This window comes from Monopterus albus, unplaced genomic scaffold (genome assembly GCF_001952655.1).
Source record: "Monopterus albus unplaced genomic scaffold, M_albus_1.0 scaffold43.1, whole genome shotgun sequence".
In the NCBI taxonomy this organism is placed as follows: Eukaryota; Metazoa; Chordata; class Actinopteri; order Synbranchiformes; family Synbranchidae; genus Monopterus; species Monopterus albus.
In genome coordinates, this window is record NW_018127923.1 from 2343490 (window position 1) to 2369465 (window position 25976).

A 25976-nucleotide genomic window follows, 5' to 3' on the forward strand; every position below is an offset into this window, starting at 1 on the left:
GTTGCTTTTGCTATGGAATCGACCACTAAATACAAACCAAGTTAAATAAAACATTTCAGGGACAGTTTCTACCCCCGGACTGTCACTCTGATGAACACTTGATCCACAACAGTATGACTGGACAATAACCCTCAGTACAATACCTTTCATTAGTGCAATACCTGTAAATATACTTTTTACAGATTATACAGATCCGTACAGGTAAAAACATATTCAGTGAGAATATATTTCATAGTCTGATACAATGTGAGTTCCCCTCTAAACTGGCTCATCACCTGTGTTACATGTTCTATAGATATTATTTACTCCACTTAAATAATGCTAATTTCAGATATTTTTGGTTCATTACATTGGTGATTTTCAAAAGCAAGGAAAGAAACACATTTGTTACTCTATATTTAACCCTGTGCTGTTGCTTTGTCACTGTGCCTGCTTTAAATTCACACTCGAGCAGATAAAGTTACAAAGGTGCTCCAAAAACTCTGATCATGGTGCTAATGGGTGAATGGCCGAATAATGTGAAAGCGCTTTGAGTGTGCTGTAAAAGCATAGAAAGGCGCTATACAAGTATAAAACCATTTACCATTCCTTCATGCTGTTCTTTGGCAAACATGGCGCACAGCATGACAGGCTCTATTTTCCTGCAGTGCTAAACTCGTGTTGAAGCACAAGGGACATACAGCATGGGTATGTTCAACAGTTTTGCAGTTTTGTTGACCACAGGTCCAGTGCATTTTCATGCACAGAGAGGCAGTTACCGGGTGCACTGTGGATGAAAGGCGAGATACAGTATATTATTAGAGGGAGGAATACATGGTGAGTAGGTGGACTCAGGTCTGGCTTTAGTTCTGTCCAATCAAAGGCGAATGTCATCAAAGGAGCGAATCAAAGGAGCTCCTCTCATCCTCTTTAAAGAGTAGGACGGACACCTTACTGACTGATGTCACTGATGTCAGGACATGTAAATATATGAGAAGAAAGATTCCTTCCCTCCACACAGTCCTACCCCTTTTCTTCTCTCTATCTATATATGTTTGTCAACTGAATGTTAGTGAGGTGCACTTCAGAGTTGTTTTACAGGAGAGAACAGGTTGATCATTGGTTGATCTAACACTTCACACATTCGCCTTTGTTAGTGAAAGTCAAGATTCACCTGAGAAAAAATCAATGATTCAGACAAATTTCCCCCCCCCAAAAAAACCTAATAGAACTGTATAGAAATATTTGTGACAAATACTAAAGACAACTAGTTCACCCATTTTGCATGTAATGACATTTTAAACAAAGTAATGCCTAAATGTTTTGGGACAGGCAATTCAAAAGAGAACCATGTACAGTTTTTTCACTTGCTGAAACACTAAAATAACACACCTGGCACAATTAACAAAACTGACACTCAGGGAACAAAAATTCAGCTCTGCTTTGCACCATGTTGCAGTTTAACCAAATGCTTTTTGCAGAACACTACACACAGTTCTCTAGATAAGAGGTCAAACTAGAGGGAGGGGAGACCTCTTTTACATGCAGCCGAGAGACATGATGCTATTGAAGTGGGGGCTGCCAAAACCTGAACACGACACTTCAGGCTTTTCTCTTGTCGCGGGCTAGGTGGCATGATGCAGCCTTTGTTTTATTTTACTGCTTTTGGTTTTTACATACTAATGATATATTCTGTTCGCACAACTGTAATATCTACTGTGCTATATGCACCACAAATTAGCTGTGAAGGAATAAACTAAATCTTTTTGTACTGAAATTTGCATTTGGAGCAGATCTGTGTGCAAGTTAGTGGGCTTCCCCCGCACAATCCTCTTACCTGTATAGTAAAAGCCCATGAAAGAAACTTGTGTGTTGAATTTAGCACAGCAGTGTTTACTTTCCTGAAAGTCAGTTAGTGATAATGAAGTCTGTGGCATTCGGTGCAAGTTGCATTTTTATAAGTGCTTTTGTAGTTTTGCACACAGTGCTTCATTTTGCAGGGTATGTGAGGTGTTCTGTACTTTAGGTGTGTGGTTCTTTGAATCATGTCATGTTTTGAGACAATGAGTCCAAAATGGTGTGTTAGCAGCTGAAAAAAACTGTAATACATTTTGATCAACATTACATAAGCAACGAATAATGTAGAAAACAGCAGACAATTGTCCATAATCGTTTGCACGACGATGCCAAAGGATTTGCAATTTGTTAAAAGCAATGAGAAATTGCTTAAAAGATTTGCACAACTGACTAGATGATTTGGAGGTTGAACAAGTAGTTCTGAGAATTTTATTTATAATCAGAGAAATGTAGGAAAGTGACTGAGAAACCATGCATCTATATGAATAATGTTGACACGTGCCTTTCTAAATCCAAGTTTACTTTGGACATGTATGGAGGTGCTTCAAGAACAATCAAAGTGAATTACGAAGGCTTAAAGGAATAGTTTGGCATTTTGGGACATATTCTTATCCTGCACCCTCAGGGTGTCCCCCTGAGCTCATCAGGAATTCTGGTCCTTGCTGAAGGCAGTATAGGTTTGAAAAGTGTGCTCAGCTGATCACATAAATACACATTAGGCCTAGTGTTACCATTGCTCCCAGTGGCATGGCTTCCCGGCACAAAGAATGTAAAACCCACCAGGCACAACATGAAATATCCTTTTAGGTATACAGAATCGATACTAGGTTGAAAACACCAAGCAAAGAGAGTGTGAGGGGACTATAGCCATCTTGTCTGCCATGTATTGGAATAATGTCCCCTACCAGAAGGCTCTTTAGAGATTCAGTGGACAGGCTTACAAATCTTTTTTGCAGTGCATTAAGCAAATGGATATCACATGCGTAGGTGTTCACACAATATTGCCATAAATTAAGTAGGGATAAATCATACAAAAATAAATAGACCATCAGCTCCTCTGCAACACCTCTAAAGCTCTGTATCCAACAACCTGCACTACAGAGTGAGACCTTGCAGAAAAATACTGAATGGATGGATAAACTTGTTCGTCAGGAAAAAGATCCCACTCAAACCAGAAAAATGGCAGTGTTGGTTGGTCTAATGATTGGGTGGTCCACCATTTTGATTCAGGCTGAAATATATCAGTTTCACTTCTTACCAGTGCTAATTCACACAAAATAGCATGTTAACATGTTAAACTAAGATTTTGACCATGACAGACTTTATACATAATAAACACCAGTGAGTATTGTCATTGTATATTAGCATGCTGATGTTTATATTTAGCTCAGCACAGCTGTGCCTGTGTGCAGCCTCATAGAACTGCTAGTGTGGCAGTTCACTGTTGAACTAAAGAGCCCATGGCATTTTTCCTTGTTTTCTGACTTATCTACAATGTTATAATGGTGAGTTATCGTCTTAGATGTGACCTGAAGCTCAGAAAATGAGGTCACGTATGTTCTAGTATTTCTATGTAGAAGCAACTTGGATTATGCAAGTCTTGCAAACTCTTCCTCATGAGACCTTTTTTTAAATAAAATAAATAATGACATGATAGTTTAAGGATCTCCTTGAACGGTCATAATCTCCAGGCAGTTTTGTGTTCATGTAAGCTTGCCTGACATCCACCGGTGCCATTTTAAAAGTGGAATTTTTTGAATGCTGCCTAAGATTAAACACTGAATGGCTGGAAATGAGCAGCCATGGGCACTTTAATCATAGACACAAAGTGTTTTTGGACATGGCTAGGCTTGGTGTTTGCTCTTGCCTCCAGGATTTATGCTAATCCAGACTAACCAAATCCTGACTCCAACTGTGTACTTAACACTTAATTTTCTAAGGTCACCCTGAGCAAGAAAGTGAATATTTCCCAAAAATGCTGAATTGTTCCTTTACAACTCAATTTAGCGTGGTAAAACCTCAATACCACATAATAAGTATGTATGATAATACATTTGTAGCAAAGTGTGGAAACCATGGACAGATCTGAATACTTACATAACCAGTGTACTGTCTGTGTGTTAGTGTATACCAGTTTGCTTATATAACAAATAAAAATCACTGCTGCACTTAAAATGCCTGTGTGGCTAAATCTGAGCTGCCTTAGAACAGACCTCAGCTGGCCCTTCAATACAGTCATCCTTGATGTTTTGGAATCAAAGTATTTGAGGGAAACCAGGTCAAGTAACCAGTAATTAAAACAGATTTATTGCGGATAATGTTTCTGACAAAAAGGTTATATACAAAGCTTAGAAAACACTGATTTAGCCAACCTCTCCTGCATGCCTTCATCTGAGTCAGTGCATGAAGTACTGGAAACATGTTGTTTTTCTCCGACAACATGGTGTCTGTGCTTTGTTGTGTTTGAAATGTGTTTGTTTTTGTTTGAGCTTTCATTGTTTAAATGTAGTTGTTTGTGAAACCACAAAATGTGGTTGCCTGAAAGATATGTGTTTTTCTTTATACCCTCTGGTGGTGATTTTAGAAAACAGTTTAGACTGCGTTTAAAGCAGAGGTTTACAGGTGAGAAGGAAAGGTTGCTTTGGTGAAGGGGACCTCTTTATTTTTCCACTCTTTGTCCTCTTTTTTCCTTCCATGTATGTGTCTACAATCTGGTGCACCTCTTCCTACACCTCCCTCCTCGTCCTCTGTCCTTTTTCTGCGCTCCTCTTCAGCCAACACACCTGCCATCCATGAGGACAAAGGGGCTTGCTTCCGTTTGGTCAGCTCAGGGAGGCAGTGTTTGCACCCAGTTTCTGCCCATCTGAGCAGACAGCTCTGCTGCTGCAGTGTGGGCAAAGCCTGGGGCCCTCGTTGTGACAAATGCCCCCCTCCAGGAACAGGTAAGGCCCCAAGTCACGTCAGACATTTATCTTGCAAAAATTAGTAGTGAAAGTAGTGACGTGTAAATCATCTGTATTCTGTATGACCTGGAAACACAGCAGCACATTATTTGATGTGCCACCTCATCAGTTTTATTCTTTGTTCACAATAAACACTCACTTCAATCCTGATGCTGCAACATATTCCAACAAAATTGGGACAGCAAAGGGTTTACCACAGTGTGATGCTGCCATCACAGACGTGTAAGTGACCTTTGCCAAGGGCACTTACATGTCTGTGATGGCTCCAATAAATGCTGCTTAAAACTGTACTGTGCCAAAAGGAAGCCCTGTGTCAACAGTGTCCAGAAGCTCTGGGCTCAGAGGCATCTGGGATGGACCATCACACAGTGGAAACGTGTACTGTGGTCAGATGAATTAGTATTTCAGGTCTTTTTGGAAGGAATGGATGCTGTGTCCTCTGGACCAAAGATGAAAAGGACCATCCAGACTGTTTCCAGCAACAAGTCCAAAAGCCAGGGTCTGTCATGGTCTGAGAATGTGTGGCACATGTTGAAAAGCAAATTGGGTCAATGAAGACCCAGGACTGTTGTGGACCTTAAGAATTGTTTGCAGGAAGAATGGGACAAAATGACACCTGACACACTGAATCCCTTGGTGTCCTCAGTTCCTGAATGACTTTTAAGTGTTGTGAAAAGGAACGACAACATCACACCATGATAAACGCTTTACTGTCCCAACTTTGTCTGGAATATGTTGCAGCATCAGAATTGAAGTGAGTGTTTATTGTGAACAAAGAATAAAGTGGATGAGGCATCGCATCAAATAATGTGCTGCTGTGTTGTTCTCAATGTGATACAGGACACAGATGATTTACATATCACTATTTTCAGATTTAAGTTTGATTTTACATAGCGTCCCAACCTTTTCTGATTTTGGGCTGTAGATACATATCTATGCTTGTCTACAGTATGTTTCATGGCAGTGTGGAGATTTAGGTGAAATATAAATAATATACTATTGACTTCAGCTGTGCTGATCATCATTTCATTGAGAGAAAAAAAAAAGTAGTGACGTCCAGTTTGACCGTGTCATGTATTCCTTTAGCTACATACTGCAGTAAGTCATGGAATTTAAATACTTGTCAAAATAATGTCAGTTTACATCATCAAGATATTTATATTTTTCACATTAGGTTGGTTAAATAGCAAGTTATTGTAAATCTTTGTGATGGTACATGTGCTTCATGCATTGTGTGCCTTGCCCTTTGTCCTTAGTTTGCTGCCATCATTTTTTCATAGCTTGAATGACTTGCATATTTTTTGCCAGGATTTTTTTTTACATTTCTCATGATAACAGTGACAGAAAAAATGTGCTACTGAATGCTAATGAAAACAAGCCAAGCATTCCATTACGCAAAGCCATTTAGTCTTGGAACAGTAAGCAAAAGCATGAACTCTGCATTATTAGCACATTCTTGGATGCCTTTTGAGGTTTTGAAGCAGATGTTTTGTTTTGTTTTTTTTACATTCTAGGGGTTCTGGCCAGTTCTTGCCAGTTTCCAGAGAGCTACCAAGCATACTACACTAAAGTAGCTTGTTATGAGTGTGAGGGCTAGGATTGGCACTTAGTGTGTCTTTGAGAAAGAGACATTTCTTAATGAATTGCATAAATATATGAGCCCCAGTCCCACCAAATCTAATACTTGTGCAAAACCATACAGTAATTCTGTTCATAGAGCACCCCCAAATATCTGTCAAAATTACTGCCTCAGGGACCCCTTAAGTCCACATCTTCTACACACTGCCTAATGTAGATATACAACAATCGACTGTTAACAAAGTGGACAATTTAGAGTATGGAAATACTGAGACCATGCATCTGAGATGAATAGTTACAGAAATACTGCAGCAGTAGAAATACTACTACTAGTAACCTGATTTACTGCTTTGATGTTTGTTGTGTTTTTGGCTAACTTATAAAAGCCCTGGCATTCATTCATATCTACTGTTCTGTCACTGTCCACCAACTCTGCTGCATCTTTTGAAGCATTGCCCAGTTAATGTTAAGCTAGCATCTTAAAGGGTGCTGAACCTCAGTCTTATCTGCCAGTTAAGATGGACACATGGTGGAACTGAAGCCACTGTCAGTGCTTTCCATTTCAGAAAGACAATAAATAGATAAATAAATAAATAAATCTTATAGAATTGACATTAAAATGGGAACAGTGTTTTATTCAGTCATTTGTATGTGCTAATCAGATGTCATAGCTTTAATATGTAGATGGGCAGTAATCTGACTGTGAGGGATTAAGGAGTAGCAAGGAATGTAAAACACCTTGGGGTGGGTGGTGGTGTGGCTGCTGCATGCGCCATGGATCAAATGCACTTTTATGCCTCTGTGCCGGTGGTAGCCGTGGCTGGAGCATTCTGTGTTTGAGTTGTCCATCTGTTCCTACATCCACTCGGTCCATTCTTGCGAACATGATATCTCAGAAACGCCTTGACGGAATGAGTCCACTTGGGTGAACTGATTAGTTTTGGTGGTCAGAGGTCAAGGTCAGTGACCTCATGTCTGTCCCATTCCCATGACCTTAGCATACAGCCTTTCTATAGAAAGGGAAAATCATTTTAAGGATGGATGTAATGAAGTCTTATTCCTACTCTTTGTTTGGTAGATTTTATTTTCAAGAGACAGTACATGAGTGCAGAAGACCATTGGTTAAACATTGATTATTACATTTGGAACACAAAAGCATATTGTTAGCAGTGCAGACAAACATTTAGCATCTTGACAGACTAGACGAGATGGACAGATCCTAAACATCCTATTAGTTCTAACTCTTCAGTCAGTTAATGTGCCATTGCTAAACCTATTGCTATACATGCCAGGGAAAAAAATATTAAAAATAAATACAGTGCCTTGAAGTTCCCTGATAGTTTAGTGGTTAGGGCACAGTGCTCCTGCCACTGCAGCCTTGGTTTGAGTCAGGGTTGTGTCAGAAAGGGCATCCGGCGTAAAACACGTGCCAAATGTCAACATGCACACTGACCATTCACTGTGACGACCCCTAACAGGAAAATGCTGAAAGTGACATTCATTCATTCAAATACAGTGCCTTGAAATTAAAAGACTGTTTGTATGAAAACATGTTCTTCTTTCCCAGTTTGTCCAGGTTTGTAAATTGATTTGATTCAGCCACTTTAGGGAGTCGTTCATTCTGAGCAAGGAATTAGACTTTTCCCCACTGGGAGGGGGAGTGTTACTTCTGACATAGGGGAGAGGTGAAAAGACGCAGCATTCTGTAGGAAAACGTGATAATTTGTTGTGATAAAATACTGAACTCACTGAGCCAAGTGTCTTAATCTAAGTCTTTTTATCAGGAATTGTTACAGGAGTTGTCATATTGCTACCGAGGTAGCAGCTGCAAAACACAGTTTGAACATTGTGGCTCAAACTGAAGTTTAAGATTGAGTGCAAAGTTAATCCTAGAAAATGTGTTGTGTTCTAGTAGGGTGTTTTTGTAGTTTATTAGTTCAAATTAGCATTACCAAAACTCTGGGAGGCCATTTTGTAGACTATAATCTCAACTGTCACATCGAATGTCATAGGTATACCATAGATATGGATACGTTTAACATGGTGTAATGGACAGTATCATGTGGTGTGCACAATTAAAACTGTTTTTGTACAACAAATTTTCACTTGTATGATAAAAACTTGTATTTTTTTTCCTATTACATAGCTAAGTTCAAAGAGATCTGTCCTGGTGGAATGGGCTACACTGTTCTACCAAATCCACCTGTCAATAAGCCAGTCATCATGCACCAGGAGCTCACTGACCTGCTACCCCTCCAGCCCCTGCCAACACTAGAGAGACCAGAGGAAACTTTTGGGAATCCAGGGCCGAATATACCAGGTGAGTGTCTACAATGTAATACGCAGGCTGTGGCTCAGGAGGTAACACGGGTCATCCACTAAAAATAGGGCTGGCCATTCAATCCCCGGCTCCTCTGGTCCACATGTGTCCTTGGGTAAGACAGTTGCTTCCAGTGGCCAGGCCAACACCTTGCATGACAGCTCTGCTGCCATTCGTGGGTGAATGAGAGGCAAAAAAATTGTAAAGTGCTATGTCTGTTAAAGGAAAAAAAGCATTATAGCCAGTAAATGCAGTCCATTTACCATTATGGGTTAATTTCATATGTGTAGCATAAGGGAAAGCTATCCATTTTTTAGACACTTGTCCTAGTCAATATTGGAGTGGCAATAGGGTGAGCCATACAGACAGCCCAAGCATCTTTTTACTTAATTTCTCCCAGCTCTCCCACAAGTCTGTCATGCCCAGAACATTTATAAAGGAAGGTTGCCAGGAAGCTGAACAGTTTCCTGAACAACATCTATTGTTTCCTTTGAATTCAAAGGACCTGAGACTTAAAACCCCTGCCAAACCCAGGCAGTGAACTGTTAATTCATTATTGTTATCACATACAACACTAGCAAAAAAGCATTTGTATAATCAACCTCATGGTCCCATAGAAGATGATATGTTTATAGGACAGTCAAGTGTGTAATATTTTCTTTCCTGTTTTAATAAGCAACTTAGCATCAGCATTTTATGCAAGCTGATTTTGGGGATTGCTGAGGTTTGGTTTATTAGTTTACAGTCAATCCCAATAATCCATTCATGAGGAAATAGGTACAAGACAATTTGCTAACATTGGCTGAACCATATCAGCTTCACAGTTTATGAAGAACCTAATGAAGGGTACTACAGGGTCGGAGACACTAGAGATTCTTTCCCTTATGGCACACATCAAAATACGACTTACAGGATGCTCCGAAAACTCAATCAAAACAGAGAAGCGATAAAACATGGCTTAAACTGATGATTTTTTAAGTTTATGTCGGAATGGATATATACAGCTAAAACTGCAAATGATCACATTTGAAAGCTGAATCCAGCAAAAAGACTGAAACTCTTGTACAGCAAAACTACAATTTGAAAATGTGAAAAATTCACATCAAATAATTTAGCACATGAACAATGCATTCAAGGAAGAGGAACAAGAAATTGGAGTTTTAATGAAAGCTGTGATTTTGAGCTCAGATGAATGTTTCTGTTTGTGTCACTCACGTTAAATTATTTAACAGATACATATTTGGTAATGCTAATTTCTGACAGCAACATTTCATAAGAAACAACACTTCTCAGAAGGTTTAGTTGTGCAAATAGAAATTGCAGTAGCACATCAATACAAACAAATACCAATAAGTATCACAATTATATGTTGTACCCTTTTCTGTCAGTTGAATAATCAATCAACTATTTGCTTAAACACTGCGGTTTCCACTAGAGGACTCACTGAGGTGATTTCTTGTAATAAATGGATGGAGTTGGGCTATTGTTCTTATTCATGCAGCTAATTGTGATTATAAGATGAACATCTGATTTATGTTCATCATGGGGTAGCTTTCAACTAGACTTCAATGTGACCTCTGAGGGGAAAACGACAATATACTGTAAATCTGTTGATGACAGAGTTTATCCTTAAAGAAGCCCTGAAATATTTCACAATTAACACTCTTCAGCTAAATTTCATCTGGCAAATATTTTTGAAGGATTGCATTTAAGTACTCCAAAAGGAGACCTTTTTTTTTTTTTTTTACAGTTTTTGTGCTTTTCTACAATGAATTAAGAAACGGTCTAGCAGTGTAACAAATGATCCTATTTCTCCTGCTTGAAGTGTGGCCTTAATTCATCAGTCTCACAGTGTCTGTGGCCTAATGACAAATCTCCACTGTGGGATGAACAACAATCTCACAAATTACAGATCTAAAGTAACTAGAGATTGTGATTTATGATCCCTGCATGTGATTAGAAACCCAGATCTTAAAAGAAACACCCATCTTGTGATATATGTTTGAAGAGGAGAAGGATTAGTGTGCTTTGCCTCACTTCATATTTCTTTCAAATCCAGCCCACAGTCCTTCAGGAGAGGCAGGGAGAGGGGAGATAAACCTGGCTGAGAGAGGCAGCGTAGCGTCACCCTTTCCTGTTATTATTCAAGACATGCTTGGCAGCCATCAAGGGAAGGAGTAACATCTTAGCCAAAGCCAGACAGAATCAAAATTAGTGCTAAGCTTCTTAAGAGCAGAGTATTCCAGGCACAGAGCACAGGCCACAAAAAACAATCTGACAGAAATCCACCACCCAAAACCTGCGTACACTAGTGTTTGGATACCAGCAGACATTATTATGGTGCCTGGCAGCACTACACATTGGCATTTCAGTGCAGCAGAAGGCTGTACTGGGTGGGAAGAAGAGAGGACGGCTTGTTTTGTTTTCTTTGTGTTGGTACATTTCATACCTAAGAATGTGGTCTGCAATGTTTATGACCTCTTCACAATATAAAGAATTTTTCATAGGGTATTTATGCAATAAAGGTCTTTCGGATTAGATTAATTACATTCAAGCAAGATAAAGATGAGATTAATTGCAAATGACCAGATCTTTGCATTTTCATCTGTTAATTATGGAGGGCTATAGAAGGTATGGTCTTTCCTTGTGATCACAGAAAAATTATTTTTGTTTCAATTTTGCAAGCTGTCACCTCATGATCATTTCATAAAACTCTAAGCTACAGATACAAGGTGTTCAGATTTATAACTTTGGAAATTTTGACAAATTTTGATTTTCAGTCAGTCCACTCTAGTGGACCAACAGTGAACCCCAGTGCTGATTTTTCAGGGTATGGATAGAGTCCAAAACATGGGAAATGATCATGGCCTATTACCTGTGATGCACTTTTATCTAAAGAGTATAAACTGGTCCACAAAAGAGACATGGTTTTCATTCAACAGATACATCTCAAATAAACTTGTTGTCCAGTTAGGAAGTGAGCTAGCTAAATGTTTAACCTTGTTAATAAATTATAGCAAGCTAGTTCACATGGAGTGCTGTTGTGACTGAAATACGTCAGTGACTGAACTAACTGACATCAATCAATCAGTCTTTAATTATCAAATGCAAAATGCATTTCAAAGTGTATTAAGACACTGACACTATATAAAATCTAGGCTAAAGATGGGTTTTTAGTCAACTTTAATATTTTTAACTCCTCTCAGGCCCTCTGGAAGGCTGTTCCAGCGTCTTGGAGTGTAATGAGTAAAAGCAGCATCAACACAGATTTTTGTTCTACTTCGTGGAACAGCTAAAAGAGAAGAACCAGAGCGTCTGAGTGGCCTTCCTGATTCAGAATTTAAAAGCATTTCTGATAAATAACCTTGTGCAGGGTCCTATAGACTGATAAAATAAATGCCAAAACTAATAGGCAAGCCAGCACCCTCTGATCTTCACACTTGTGTAGCAGAACTCTGGATTAATTTGAGCTATTTTATGCCCTTTGTTACACCAAAAGAACAGTATCACTATAGTCTAGCCTGCTACAGTACATATAAAGGCATGCACTAGTCTCAGTGTTAACCAGACAAAAAATGGCCTTACTTCAGAAATGTTCTTCCAATAATAAAATGCTGTTTTTGTGACACTTCACACATGCTTTGAAATTAAAAACCACTCCAAAATTTATTTCTGTTTCTGGGTAAGTCCCAGTGGATACAGTATCATTTAGAGGCCAGTTTTCCGCTCTGAGCCTTTGAACCAATGAACAGTGTGTATGTTTTATCCTGGTTTAACTGCAGAAAATTCTGTGACACCCAGATAATTCTGTCTGGTATACAGTTCTGGAGTGAGCTAATTTGCCTGGTGTCATCAGGAGACATATTGTCATAAGGGCGTCCAGGGTCTCTGGTGAAGGGAATGCATCAGGATCAGGAAATCTTGAACTCGAGATTCAACTCAGACATGAGCACTGGGGACTCGGCTACAACATTGCAGGCCAGACCCTCCCACAAGTCCATTCACCCAGCCAGGAGTTTCAATCACAGCGATTCTCACCTGTGGTTGATTAGGAGACTGTTATTTATTTGGCCCCTCCTGCTGCTGCACTGTGACCAGAGGATGTAGAGAAAAATACAGGGCCGGAGGTTACTGCATGTCCAGGAATGTTCCTGTACAGGGAATTGCTGCTTTACCTGACTGGTTCTAACCTACAAGCAGCCGGCCAGTGAAAATCCCACAGTGGTGAATGATCAGCTCATCAACGCTGGATTTCCCTGGAGCACAGTACCTGTATGTTTTGACTGCTTGAGGCCAGTGTGTCTGCAGCATGTGATGTATTGCTGGTTAACCAGTGGCTTAACGATCAATGATGTTATTGTCGGTGCTACGCTACCTGTTGGAATTAATTTCACTACTTTGGGACTGTATGTGGTCGTGTGGGGGAAGAAGCAGTGACCACCGGTTGAATTTACCGACCTTGGAGCTATTTGAAAGGGAGTGATGTTTCCACTACTCAGTGGGACTTAACAGTAAGTTTAATAAACACGTTGGATGTCTGTTAATGCATTGTTTCTGTAACATTAGAGAAAATAGTTGTAAGGCTGGAGAAGTTACTATTTCTGCATTATGCCAGTTAAAATATGGGGTTTCTCAACTATGCGCTTTGTTTAGAGTGTTACACATCTCTTTTCATCGGTACATACACTGTTGTTTACCTATCTATGGAGGAGACATTCAAATGAATTAATGCTGTTGCGGTTCGTTGTGCTGTCCACTTGCAACACAACACTGGCAGCCGGAGTTGTGCACGTTTACGAACTATCCTTTCATTTTTAGGAAAAGGCTCTTGGGTTTTATCGTTCTGAAATAATTACAGACTATTTGGAGTTATGAGGGATGCCAAGCTAATCTAGAGGGGATTTACCTAAAGCAGCTTTAAAACCAGTGGAGAAGACACCAGGCTGTTTTCAGGGTTGGTCAACTTGCGACACTTTGTCCACAGAGGGAGGTTGCGAGCCGATAGCCAAACCTTCTGGCCGGGTTGGTAGGTGGGAGCTCGGGAACAATGAATGTTGGCCCACTTTTTGTAAGCTTGGACCGAGCGGAGCAGGACTAGGCGGGCTCTCCTCCAAGCCCGGTGATATCTGCAGACCAGGGCTGATGCAGATGGCACATGAACCTCTGGGTCTAAACTGGGAAACAGGGGTGGAGAGTACCCATAAACACATTCAAAAGGTGACATACCGGTGGCTACTGAAGGAAGAGAGTTGTGGGAGTATTCCACCCAGGTCACATTATCTGCCCACAGTGAAGGATCATGGTGACATGAGAGATGCAGGCCAGTTTCCAGCTGTTGGTTGAGCCGTTCAGTCTGTCCGTTTGTCTGTTGGTCGAAATCTGAAGAGAGGCTAACAGAGATGCCCAGGAGCTGACAAAACTTAGTCGAGAACCAGGCCACGAACTGGGGACCCCTGTCAGACACCACATCCTTGGGGGAGACCATGTAGGCGGAACACGTGCTGGATGAGGAGTTGTGCAGTCTCTTTAGCTGAGGGCAACTTGGATAGTGGTACAAAGTGGACCATTTTAGAAAGCCTGTCTACAATAGTGAGTATGGTGGTATTACCTCAGGATGTGGGTAGACTGGTGACAAAGTCCATAGAGATGTGGGTCCAAGGTCTCTGGGGCACAGGAAGAGGCCATAACAGTCCCGCAGGTTTGCCGGTGGGAGTCTTGTTTTGGCACATTCTGGACAAGCGGCCACAAACTCCTGAACATCCTCTCTCACAGTCGGCCACCAGAACCACCTTTGCATGATGTAGCAGGTCTGTGCTACACCAGGACGGCAGGCGATCTTGGTGGCGTGACACCATTGCAGCACCTTGGTACGCAGTGCAACCGGGACAAACAGATGGTTGGTTGGACAGGTAGACGGACCCATTTCCGGCCCCTGGGCATTGACGACTTCCTGCTCGATGCTGAGCAGAGCAGCACCCACACGGGCAGACTGGGGCAAGATGTAAGCTGGCTCAGCGACCTCTTCCTCTCGGTTGTACTGGCGAGAGAGGGCATCTGCCTTGCCATTGTGGTGACATGGGCGGAAAGAGAGGGAGAAGTTCGTCAGAGGACGAAAAGATGAGAATGTCATCTAGGTACACAAACACAAATTTGTTCAGCATATCTCCCAGTACATCGTTTATCAGCTTCTGAAAATGAACGAAACGAATGCTGAATGGCATAACCAGATACTCATAGTATCCAGAGGGGGTATTAAAGGCAGTTTCCCACTCATCGCCCTCTTTTATCCGTACCAGGTGGTAGGTGCTTCTTAAGTCCAGGTGAAAATCCTTGCATCATGGAGTAGTTCAAAGGCAGAAGACATGAGCAGCAAAGCTGAAAAACCGCTGGTGCGTTGGTGCGACCGAATGGCATAACCAGATACTCATAGTGTCCAGAGGGGGTATTAAAAGCAGTTTTCTACTCATCGCCCTCATTTATCGTTACCAGGTGGTAGGCGCTTCTTAAGTCCAGGTGAAAATCCTTGCGTCATGAAGTAGTTCAAAGGCAGAGGACATGAGCAGCAAAGGATATCTGTTCTTAGCAATAATCTTATTGAGCCCACGATAATCTATGCAGGGTCTCAGCCCCCCATCCTTCTTCCCTATGAAAAAGAACAGCCGGGGAGGGGGAGGGACGGATCAACCCTGCCCTCTGAGCCTCCATAATATAGGTTGTCATAGCTCTGTGTTTTGGGACAGATAAGGAAAACAACAGACGACCCTAGGGGGCATAGTTCCTGGCAATAGCTCAGTCATAGGGTCTATGTGGAGGAAGAGAAGTAGCATGGGTCTTGTTAAAAACTTGACCTAGATCATGATACACAGAGGGTACTTTTTCTAGATCTGAGACTACTTCTGATGCTTCAGCTTTCTCAATCCGTTGTCGGACTGCCAACTGTAGACAAGTTTTAGCACAGTCTGCTGACCATTCAACCACTCGCCCTTTTTCCCAATCCATCCTCACCCCACCCTAACACCACCGAATGATGCTCTGACCGCATGACCAGAAACTGTATCATTTCTACGTGATTATCTATTGTCAGTGTGAGTGGAACAGACTGTGATGTGACATGATGCAAAAACTTGTCATTTAGTGAATGAACCAGAAGGGCAGGATCTACAGTGCAGAGAGGTATCTTATACTTTTGAATGAAGGCGGGGTCCATGAAACAAGCATCTGAACCGGAATCAATGAACAATGGCACTTTAATATCATTAGTATTGACAGAGAGCACAGCATGTACAACCGGGCGGGAGGGTGTTACACCTGTAATAGTAATGGCTCAGCAACGCCCTCCCTTTCGGGCTTAGCCTTGTTCTTTTAATGGACACAACTCTGCTCGGTGTCCTGAACCACCACAATACAAACACAGGTTATGTTTGAACCGGTGCTCCCATTCCTCTGGTGTTAACTTCGTCTTCCTGAGTTGCACTGGCGCCGGGAGGTCTGATGAGGCGCTCAGGTTGACATGAGGTTCTGGGCTAGCATGTGATGGTCTCCGGTTCAGTCAAGCGGACAGGCCCTGGTAAAAAGTATCCACCAATGCTGGCTCATTCCACTCGCTGGCCGTTGCTGTGGTGCGGAAAGCTATAATATAGTCAACTGCAGACTGAGAACCCTGTGACAACGTCTTCACCGAAGGGGAAGTGGCAGATTCATAACATGACGGATCAAAAACCCGGGTGAGTTCAGCTCCGAATCTGGCAAAAGTGTTACAGCAGTCCGTTCTTGCCGTCCATTCAGCCGTAGCCCATTGTCTAGCTCGGCCAGTCAGTAGCGACAAAATGTAAGCCACTTTTGCCCATTCGGTGGGAAACGCTGACAGCTGCATTTTGAACAAGATCTCACACTGTGTGAGAAACGCCTTGCTCTCTTCCATCTCTCCTCCGTACCGTTCTGGTATAGACAGTCTGGGCTCCTGCACTGCTGGAGTTAGGGCAGCACCTGCTCCAGCGGCAGCACGACTGGCTTCCTCATGACGTAGCCGGTGTAGATCAGCTTGAATCTGACCCAGGGCTGCTCCCTGGAAAGCTAAGGCCTGCTCCATCTTAGCTCTCCAGTCAGTGTGCTGCTCGCTGGCTGAGTCCATATTGGCCAGATTGTACTGTCAGGGTTGGCCAGTAAAGCTACCAACGTAGTTAATGGCAGACTCAATTGTAATGCCAGACGAAGGTGAGTGACTAGTTCTCTTTCATTACTCACAGTAAGGGCAGACACTGCAATAGTCTAAAAAACACACTCCAATTCCAATAACAGTCCAGGTTCAATATCAGCAAATACACACAGCCAAGTAATCCAAAAACGGGAGGTCAGGGAGGGAAGTCCGAAGGTCAGTACACAGAAACACAATCAGAACCAGGAGGGCAAGGCGGTGATCGGTGGTCAAGGCAATCCAGGGTCAATAAACAGGAATCACAGGAAACAAGAAGAAACGCTGGAAAGTCTACACGGAGTCAAGAACAATCTGGCAGTCTCCTGGTGGGAGGACGCTGCCTAAATAGGGGTGAAAACAGGTGTAGGCAATGAGCACTGATTACCGTAAAGAGTCCATAGCTGAGATGAAATAAGAACAGGAAGTGGTGACAAAATAAGAGCCTGAAACTGGATGCAGTAGGACAGAACCATGACAGCTGTAGGGAGAAGTTAACTATAGCAAGAGTGTTTTTTGATAGAGAACTAAAATAGGTTTAAATCAGGTAAGACCTGTGCCAAAGAAACAAGTGGAGGGCTTAATTTTTGTTACCATTTTCCTGAGTTACTGCATCAACCAGGTTAAAACATTCATCACGACATGTTTAATACAAGAAACACAGGCACTGTAATTTATTGCTCATTCCCACATACACCATGCTGCTACTAGACCACCAAATTTGTGATTGAAATGATCTCCAACAAATACACAATTTCCACTAGTTTAAGTAATGTTTTCTGAATCTGCAGTGTCTGGTTGTTTTAGGAAATATCCATTTTTTAAAAAGATTAAACTATATATTGTATGTTTTTACAGATTTATTTCTTCAGTTAGAACCAGTGGGATTGGGGATGACAGCTACAGACAGGATAGGAAAATTGTAAGGTATTGAGAGACAAACTTATATATTGGTTTAGTTTCTTAATGGAACACATTTTTGACAGTAACAAACATATAGAATATCCCTGGCCTTATCTTTAGGAATCAAACACTGACTTTTTGGAATAATCTGTATTTCCATATATGTTACAAACCTATACATCTGTTTCTTTTTTCCCTTTGGTCAGTAGCAACAACTGCACCAGATCAGGTAGGTTGGCTCCTCTAAATAGTGAAAATTAGTAGCTTGAAGCAGTTTGCATGCACAGACACGCTCCTCTCAGCTGTTCAGAAGTTGCAGAATCACCTTTGCATGAAGTCAGCAACATTTTGGCATGACTTTGGCAGGTCAGCACAAAGCAACTTGTCAGCCTGTATACCTCTGATATGTATATGGCTACATACGTAAGTACCAAAAACAGAAAACTAAAGAAAAGTGAAATCCTTAACTGCGTTCCAAACAAATCCAGATAGAAGTCTATGCAGAAGTGGCAAGCAGTTTTTGCTTTCTAGCTTGCTCGCTGAGCTGTTCATTCTGCCCAGTCATTAAACTGCAACCAAGCAAGCTGAATGCTAATCAGCTTTCCACAACAACACTTGTATTGCATGTCAGACGCAGTGTTCAAAGTTTAAGTGATTATATTTGGACTGAAACATTTGCATACAGTGCTCTGTTGACCTTTGGTATTATTGTCTGTCTTGTCACTGAAGGAGCTGGTAGTTCCTGTGGTTAGTAATAGGCCAGTAGTTGAACTGGTCCTGCCCCAGCTATCTCCGGGTGTGTCCACTGTCAAGATGGAGGCAGCCTATCCAGGTGTCTGCTCCTCTGCCCCTTCTTTTCTGTGATACAGTAGCTGGTTAGGGACTCCTTTCTTTGTTTCTATTCAGCTAAACTTTCATCTCACATTAATTGATTTCTTGTTAATGGTAAATATTCAGTGCTCTAACTTAAACATATCCTTAAATACAACCAAAATCATCTCAGACTTAAGATTAGAGTACTTTGTACTCTAACTGTACTCAAGTTCAATTATAGTTTGTCAGGTTCAGCCCTACTGGTATGCTAATGTTAGATTGATAAGTGATGCTATTATAAATATGCTAATGTCAGCACACATAATTTTAGCAAATATGAGACAGTGCAGGTCAGACTTTTGACAGCACTACAGAAGCAGCTACAAGGCGAGTCAGATGTTCTCGAAAGGCCAGTGTACTGTGATCTTTTTATTGTGGCAACAGGAAAAGTAAAGTGTAATCCCATATATATTCATTCACTGATTTCTGGATTTATTTATACCACATGTATGTCTTCCTCCACTGTTTTATTGTTTTAAGCCGCAGTCAGGATACCAGTATAATAGAGCTCTTTAACTGATGGAGCTGCCAATTTTCTTGTGTGATAAGGTAGGAGCAATCCTCACACAGTACTTCTTTCTAGTCTGAGGTTTAGATAAAGCCACATTGACATTGATATTTATAAGATCATCAACTTACTCTATAGATTGTCTAAGATTAATAATCATGACGCATATAACCAAGACACAGCATTTCATTTTATAGAGCATTCAACATATCCGTTCATCCATTGCCAAACTGGGAACTTGATGCCATGATTGTCCATCAGTCACATTTAGCGCATGCAGCAAAGTGCAGATGATGCGTACACAACACATTTGCGAGCCAAAACTAAGGATGGGAACAGGGACGGGGATGTCTCAGTCAGGTTTTTTGGCCCCGGTCAGGATCTGAGTCCTTTACTGGAGCCTGACTGCAATACTTACATTTACGTAAAGAATGCCCTCCAAATTTAGCTTTTTCAGTGTTGCATTCTCACACACCCATGCACTCACAATGCTTTACAGACAGATGTCGAAAGGACGGGCTAGTTGGACTCAAACAGTTTGTTTACAAAAATTCTATTGTAATTCACAAGTTTGCTTTTAGCTCAGTTAGTACAATTAGCTAAAATTAGCTAATACTGATTTAGAGGTGAAAAGGAGACTTCAGCAAGTTCACCGCAGGCAAAGCGGCAAAAATGTCACATTTTGGCAAGTTTGTGTTCTACTCGTTCAGTGAGCGTTTCATAAATTGCCCTCTCATCTCTGCTCTTTAGGTAGAGGGACACTCCAATGTAGAGTCAGTCATAGAGGCCCCCAGTTCCGCATAGTCTCGTGGCAGTAGAGTCGTAATAAAGAAGGATATGCGTTTGATCAGTTTTATTTTAACTGATATCGATCCTATAACACATGCCCAGGTGTCAGCCCAGGTACTGATCCTCAGGATCAGCTTAGACAGGCATCAATAGTGACCACATCTAGAAGTGTTCAATAGCTGTGTAATAAAACCATAATAAATAAGCTTTAACTATGTATAAAGTAATATGGGGACAGTTTAAAAGCCTCTTCAATTTGTGTTAATTTATACATGTTAACACATAACAGACAAATTTAGATGTGAATTTTAAAATTCTACTTCCATTTGAATTTTTACATTGACTTTCATAAACAGCACTCCAAAGAAGTTAAACTGTTGTATAAGTGCTCCCTTGGTAGATTTAGCATGTTAACAGTCAGAGCATGAATGTTTGTGGAACCACACTGAGGTGTGAATGCTTGGTTGTAGCATGAGATTTATCTGGAAATATTGTCAAAAAGCAGGACACAGACCATAAAACTATCAAATCAAACTTTATCTATATAGCACAATAAAATATACACATTGGATCACAGTAAAACATTAAGATTTAAAACTTAAGATAGTAATGAAAATGGAAGCGACTGTGGTTCAGTGGGTAGAGCAGTCGTCTCCCAACCGGAGGATTGGAGGTTCGAATCTCGGTGCCTGCAGTGTGCCTGCAAAATGTCCTTGGGCAAGACACTGAACCCCCAAGTTGCCCCCAATGGTTAAAGCCATCAGTGTGAGTTGGTGCTGCAGATGGCTCCCTCGGTTCTGTACTGGAAACAAATTCTTTGTGTGTGTGTAGCATGCGTGGCCAAAATTATTATCCTTAAAATAAATCAATGGTGCCAACAGAAACATGTTACCTTCACCACAGTTCTTAGGGTATGGCAAATAAATACATTCTAAGAGGAGGAAAAAAAAGTCACAGCTACTAAGATTTATAAGCCAAAGGAAATAAGTTCATTTTTAAAAGTGTAAAAAAGTCAGAACAGGATCGTACACTAAGAAGTAGTTTATTGCACAATTCTGGGGGCCGCATTGGCAGCGGTGCCTAGATTTGCTGTGGCATTCAATATGATGGTCATGAGGGCCAAAAAACCCACTGTGGACTCTGTTTACCTGCAAGGGGGCACAATGCTAAACCCATGCTTAAACTCCAAGCACAGAGTGAATATGAGCACGTTCAATAGTGTTTTGCAATTTTGGTGACCACATACTCAGTGCACTTTTGTGTGCAAGCAGAGCTGTCGCCTCACAGCAAGAAGGTTCCGGGTTTGAGCCCAGGCTGACCCAGGGCCTTGTCTGCATGTTCTCCCTCTGCCTGCATGGGCTCTCTCCGGGTACTCCAGCTTCCTCCCACAGACATGCAGCTTAGGTTAATTGATGACTCTAAATTGCCCGTAGGAGTGAGTGTGTGGTTGTTTGTCTACATGTCAGCCCTGTGATAAACTGGCGACCTGTCCAGGGTGTACCCCGCCTCTTGCCCAGTGTCAGCTGGGATTTGCTCCAGCTCCCCGTGACCCTGTTCAGGATATTATATGAGATATACTGCTATATGAGAGGAGAGTTTCTATCCCTATATCTTATTCTCCTGCCAGTTATGTACCACATTCTTATAGTGAAAACTGTAGAATGTAGAAGTACTGCACTTAAATATTCACTTCAGTCTGCTAATATCACTGACTGGCATTTATGCATGGAAGAAAGAAAATCTCTGGTCCTGTAATCAAGAGCAATTATACACTGTAGGGTAACTTACTGACAGCTGCATCCAGTGCACGAAATCCATGGGGATCTTGCATGTAACCTTACAAACATTTCACTGTTTTTTAAAATGATACAATAAATCATATTGTAATCACTGTGTTTATGGTGGAACTGAAACTTGTGGTCCACCACAGCTGCTTTCAAAGCTGATCAAACCACAACAAAATGCAAACCAGAAACAACGTTCATCCCTGTGGTAGTTGTAAAGCTACTGTATGTCTGTGTGAAACTTGTTTGTTTGAAGAAACTGTGCCTGAACAGTGACAGCTGCCACAGTGAGATCAGACTGACTTTACCTGCCGCATAACAGGACTAATCAGGACTTGTGCAGTGTTTGTTATTTATCTTGGCTTATGAGCTGCTTTCACATGTTATTATGTGTAATTTTTTAATGTGGATTTGGATTCCCAAATACTGGCTGCAGATTACCTCTGGCTGTGTGCTGTAAGTAGGCTACAGATGGTGCTTCCTGATGTGCACCAACACTGAGCATATTCATATCTCTACAGAACTGTCATTTTGAGAGATATGTGGTGTATCTACCTGCATACATTTTAGTTTTGTTTGGCTAAAAAGTGGTATAAATCATTTAGCTCTCACTTTACTGACTGGTAATTCAGAATCGATAACCTTAGCTGACTGTAACTAACTTGTATCGGACCTTTAGAGCTGGTCGAGGAGTAACAGACTAAAAAAATGACTCTACACCCTGATCTCAGCTCTCAGTCGGGGAGCTAATGCTAGCTAGCAGCTGTCGGCAGATGACACAAACACTGCAGACTCAATTTCTGTCCTCTCTGTGCTCAAAGTATACACTAAAGTGGCCGTTTGGACATTGTTGAAACATCAGTTGAAACTACTGTGTGTAGTTGTGTGGGATAGTTTTTATTTATTTTTTTTTACTTAAAGATGTATGTAGTGTATATCTCTGTGATGGATAATGAGCATGATCTTCCAAAATAGTGCATTTACCCAAAGTTCAATACGGCATGATAACAACTTCATATACTGAAAACTAGCTTATTTATCTTATTTAAAAATAATCTTCTTGATATGCAGTAAATTTAAGGGTTAATTTTAAGTTGGTGTGTCCATTAAAATACATTTGGGTACCTGACCTCATGCTTCCCAGGGTATTTCCCAGGAAAATTGCAAATGCACCTGTGAATGCAATAAGAGGTGGTCTGAGCAGGGGTTATCGTTTTCACTATTTCGACTCTAAACAAGCACAAAAATTGCACTGAACTGCCTAATCAGCATACACCTGGCCTGAACTGCACCTCTCCTCCCACTTCAGTGTAAGCACATTCATTTATGGCAGGAAAACACTGTAATGGAGGTTGGCTAGACACAGGCCGCCTTTTCTGCACTCTGTCGAGACGCTCTTTTTAAAAAGCACCCGGGGGCAACAGCAGACAACCACAGATTAGAACACGAGATCACTAGCATAACAACCCTACTAACCCATGAATTATATAACTCCCATCAAGTGGGCATTATGGGGGATCCCGCCAGGCGCTTCCCCTTCAGGCATTCTGCCCCCAGCACTACACACACCCCACTTGGCTGGTTAATTGTCCTCAGTAACCATAGTGTTGGGGTCAGCCTTCACTGGAGCCAAGGCCTGCTTGGCGGCTGGTGGAGGGGGAACTGGAGCCTGTGACTGGCTTCCATTGTGTTACTCTCCCCCTTCAGTTGAAGCCAAGGGCCAGTACATATGTTGTCCCTATAAAACATCACCCGGTTCCGCTTACTCGGTCCCACCCCAGATCTGACGGTCTTTTCAGCACAGTACAAAGTCCGACCCACTAGCTTGTTGACTGTGGGGACAAGCCCTTCTACTGTTCAGGGCTGCACGCCCACACCAGCCTGGCTTGGGCAAAGTTCACTCCTTTGCAGTGAGCATCCTGGGCCTGTGTCTGGCAGGGGCCCCACATCCATTGGAGTCTTGAATGTTGGCCAGCCTGAACCAGTGCTCAGTGATGCAGCTGACAGCACTCACTTTGAGTCTCCTCTCTCCCCACATCTTTGCACTCTTGCCAGTGACCGTGGTGATGCGGCACTTGGTGGCCCTCCAACTCCAGGGTCTTGGCACTTTGGTGCCTGGCACTGTCCTCTGGTGTACCGGGGAGGCGGTGGAGCCCGTGTTCACCAAGGCGCAGCACACAGTGCTGTCAAGTTCGCAGTCCAGGTACAATCTGTGTGTCTAGCCAAGGTGGCCAACCCACAGCTGTGTCAGATCAGAGGTAGATGAGTTGTCCGAGGGTACTGGCTGTTGTGGCAGACACCAACAGAACAGAACATAGGAACACTAGCATGACATCCTCGCCAACCCTGAATTATACACCTGCCGCCTAGTGGGCATTATGGGGGACCCCACCAAAGTGTCTCTCTACCCCCAACACTACAATACCAAACACACCAAAAAAAGTAGACATGCGCCTGAGGAAAATTGCATAATGATTGTGAATAATGACTGCAATAAAAAAATTTAATAGAACAAAGTACATAAAGGTACCCTGAAAATGTAAAATATACGTACATTCAGTTTATTAGATAGGACACACAAAGCTAAAATTAAAAGTCTAGTCCAACAGTCTTACAATAAATCCTTCCTTATAAAGGCAATAATGTTCAGTTTGTGCACAAACTGTTGTAGAGAGGTGTTGATTCAACTGTATGATTGTTTTAGAAGACATATTTTGTACTGTTATTGCTCTGTACTGCATTATACAATCAATGTGCCAAATTTGATCATTAAAATATGGTAGAATAATAATAACATATGTATTTGATATGATTAATGTCTGTTATGGTGTGTTTTTTCTTTGGTAGAGGTTGTTGAGAGGATTTCTCCACCTACACCTGTAGAGATTCTCCCATCCAATGCAGGCCAGGACATTGCCCCCACTCAGTCAGTTGGTAAGATGAAAACATTTTTATTCTTTCTTTCTTTTTATTTCCTTTCTCATGTACCATTAAAATGTAAAAATTCTTATAGCTAGTAAATACCTTAGTCATTTGTAAATTTGTTACAGGAAACATAAACAGCAAGTCACAACTTGTAGCTGTTTAAAAAAATAGTTTTTTGGGGCAAAAAATATAATGAACATAAGTGCCAATACTTTGTTCATTTGTAGATAATTGTTTTATTTTTATATGCATAGATTTAGAAATACGTTCCATTACTGTGGTTCTGTAAAGAGTCTTAAAATGTCTTAAATACGGTTTTGATATGTCTACTTATCATCTTAGGTTAAAATATTAGGTTATTTTAAGTTCACATTATATTTATATCTCATTAATTTGTGCTTTTATGCATTTTTAGGAAACTGTTCAGGTGGTAAAGTAGTGCTGCCTGTGGTACATTGGTTCCATGATGTACAGTATTTCTGTCAGTTCGAAATCATCATGCATTGCATATCATTCATTATTCCTGCACTCAACCATTTGAGCTACTTTGTGGTACATGATCTGAACTTGTGGTACTTTTATATTAAGCACTTACCTTGTGATACATTAATGGTGTATTGTGCTTTCTTGCAGCTCTTCATAATATTTTCTGAGAACCATTATTAGTTTTGTAACTGCTGCATTTATACTCTTTATCTTCTGGCCCAGATGTGGATGAATGCCTGGTGAACCCTTATATTTGTGGCCAGGGGATTTGCTACAACACAGCTGAGGGCTACACCTGCCACTGTGATGATGGATATCACCTGGATGATGCTCAAACCACCTGTGTAGGTGAGAAGTCTAATGGATATAAACAGTTATTGAGGCCAAAGGTCATCTTGTGTACGTCCTTGTCAGCAGTGTGTAGCAGAAACGGGAACTCAGGTCCCACATAAACAGACTTCAGACTTGCATCTTGTACCTATTTGACTGTACTGCATTATTTTCTTGTCCTTTTCTCCTTGTTCTGGGCAGCAGTTTGCCAAATAGTGTCATCAGACCTTATACATCCAAGCATTGGACAGTTACACCGTTGAAGTGGGTATTCCCCCAACCATAGGGGCAACTATTGAGCAAATTGCTGTGTGGCACATCAAAATGAGAAGAAGATGATGACAAACTAGTGCGGACTGGGTCTGCCTTCTATTGTAATGCACACTGGCTGACAAAAAATAAAAACAAAGGTTCGAATAGAAGAGCCTCAGCCAACTGCCAGGCTTCACAGTTAATAATATAATTGATCAACTTTGAGGGGGCGGCTCTA

At 41.4% G+C, this 25976-nt stretch overlaps 1 protein-coding gene across 5 annotated transcripts in view; it reads left to right on the forward strand.

Annotated features, from left to right (window-relative positions):
• ltbp1 (latent transforming growth factor beta binding protein 1) overlaps positions 1-25976 on the forward strand; it is a 156259-nt gene that overhangs the window by 89262 nt on the left and 41021 nt on the right. For 2 of the 5 annotated variants that reach the window (XM_020599892.1, XM_020599893.1), the window contains exons 11-16: positions 4611-4778; positions 8524-8697; positions 17998-18020; positions 18521-18623; positions 24593-24679; positions 25379-25504. In XM_020599892.1, coding sequence (XP_020455548.1) covers positions 4611-4778; positions 8524-8697; positions 17998-18020; positions 18521-18623; positions 24593-24679; positions 25379-25504 — 681 coding nt within the window. The remainder of the gene's footprint in view (positions 1-4610; positions 4779-8523; positions 8698-17997; positions 18021-18520; positions 18624-24592; positions 24680-25378; positions 25505-25976) is intronic. The other 3 variants (XM_020599894.1, XM_020599896.1, XM_020599895.1) reach the window with 3 other exon arrangements.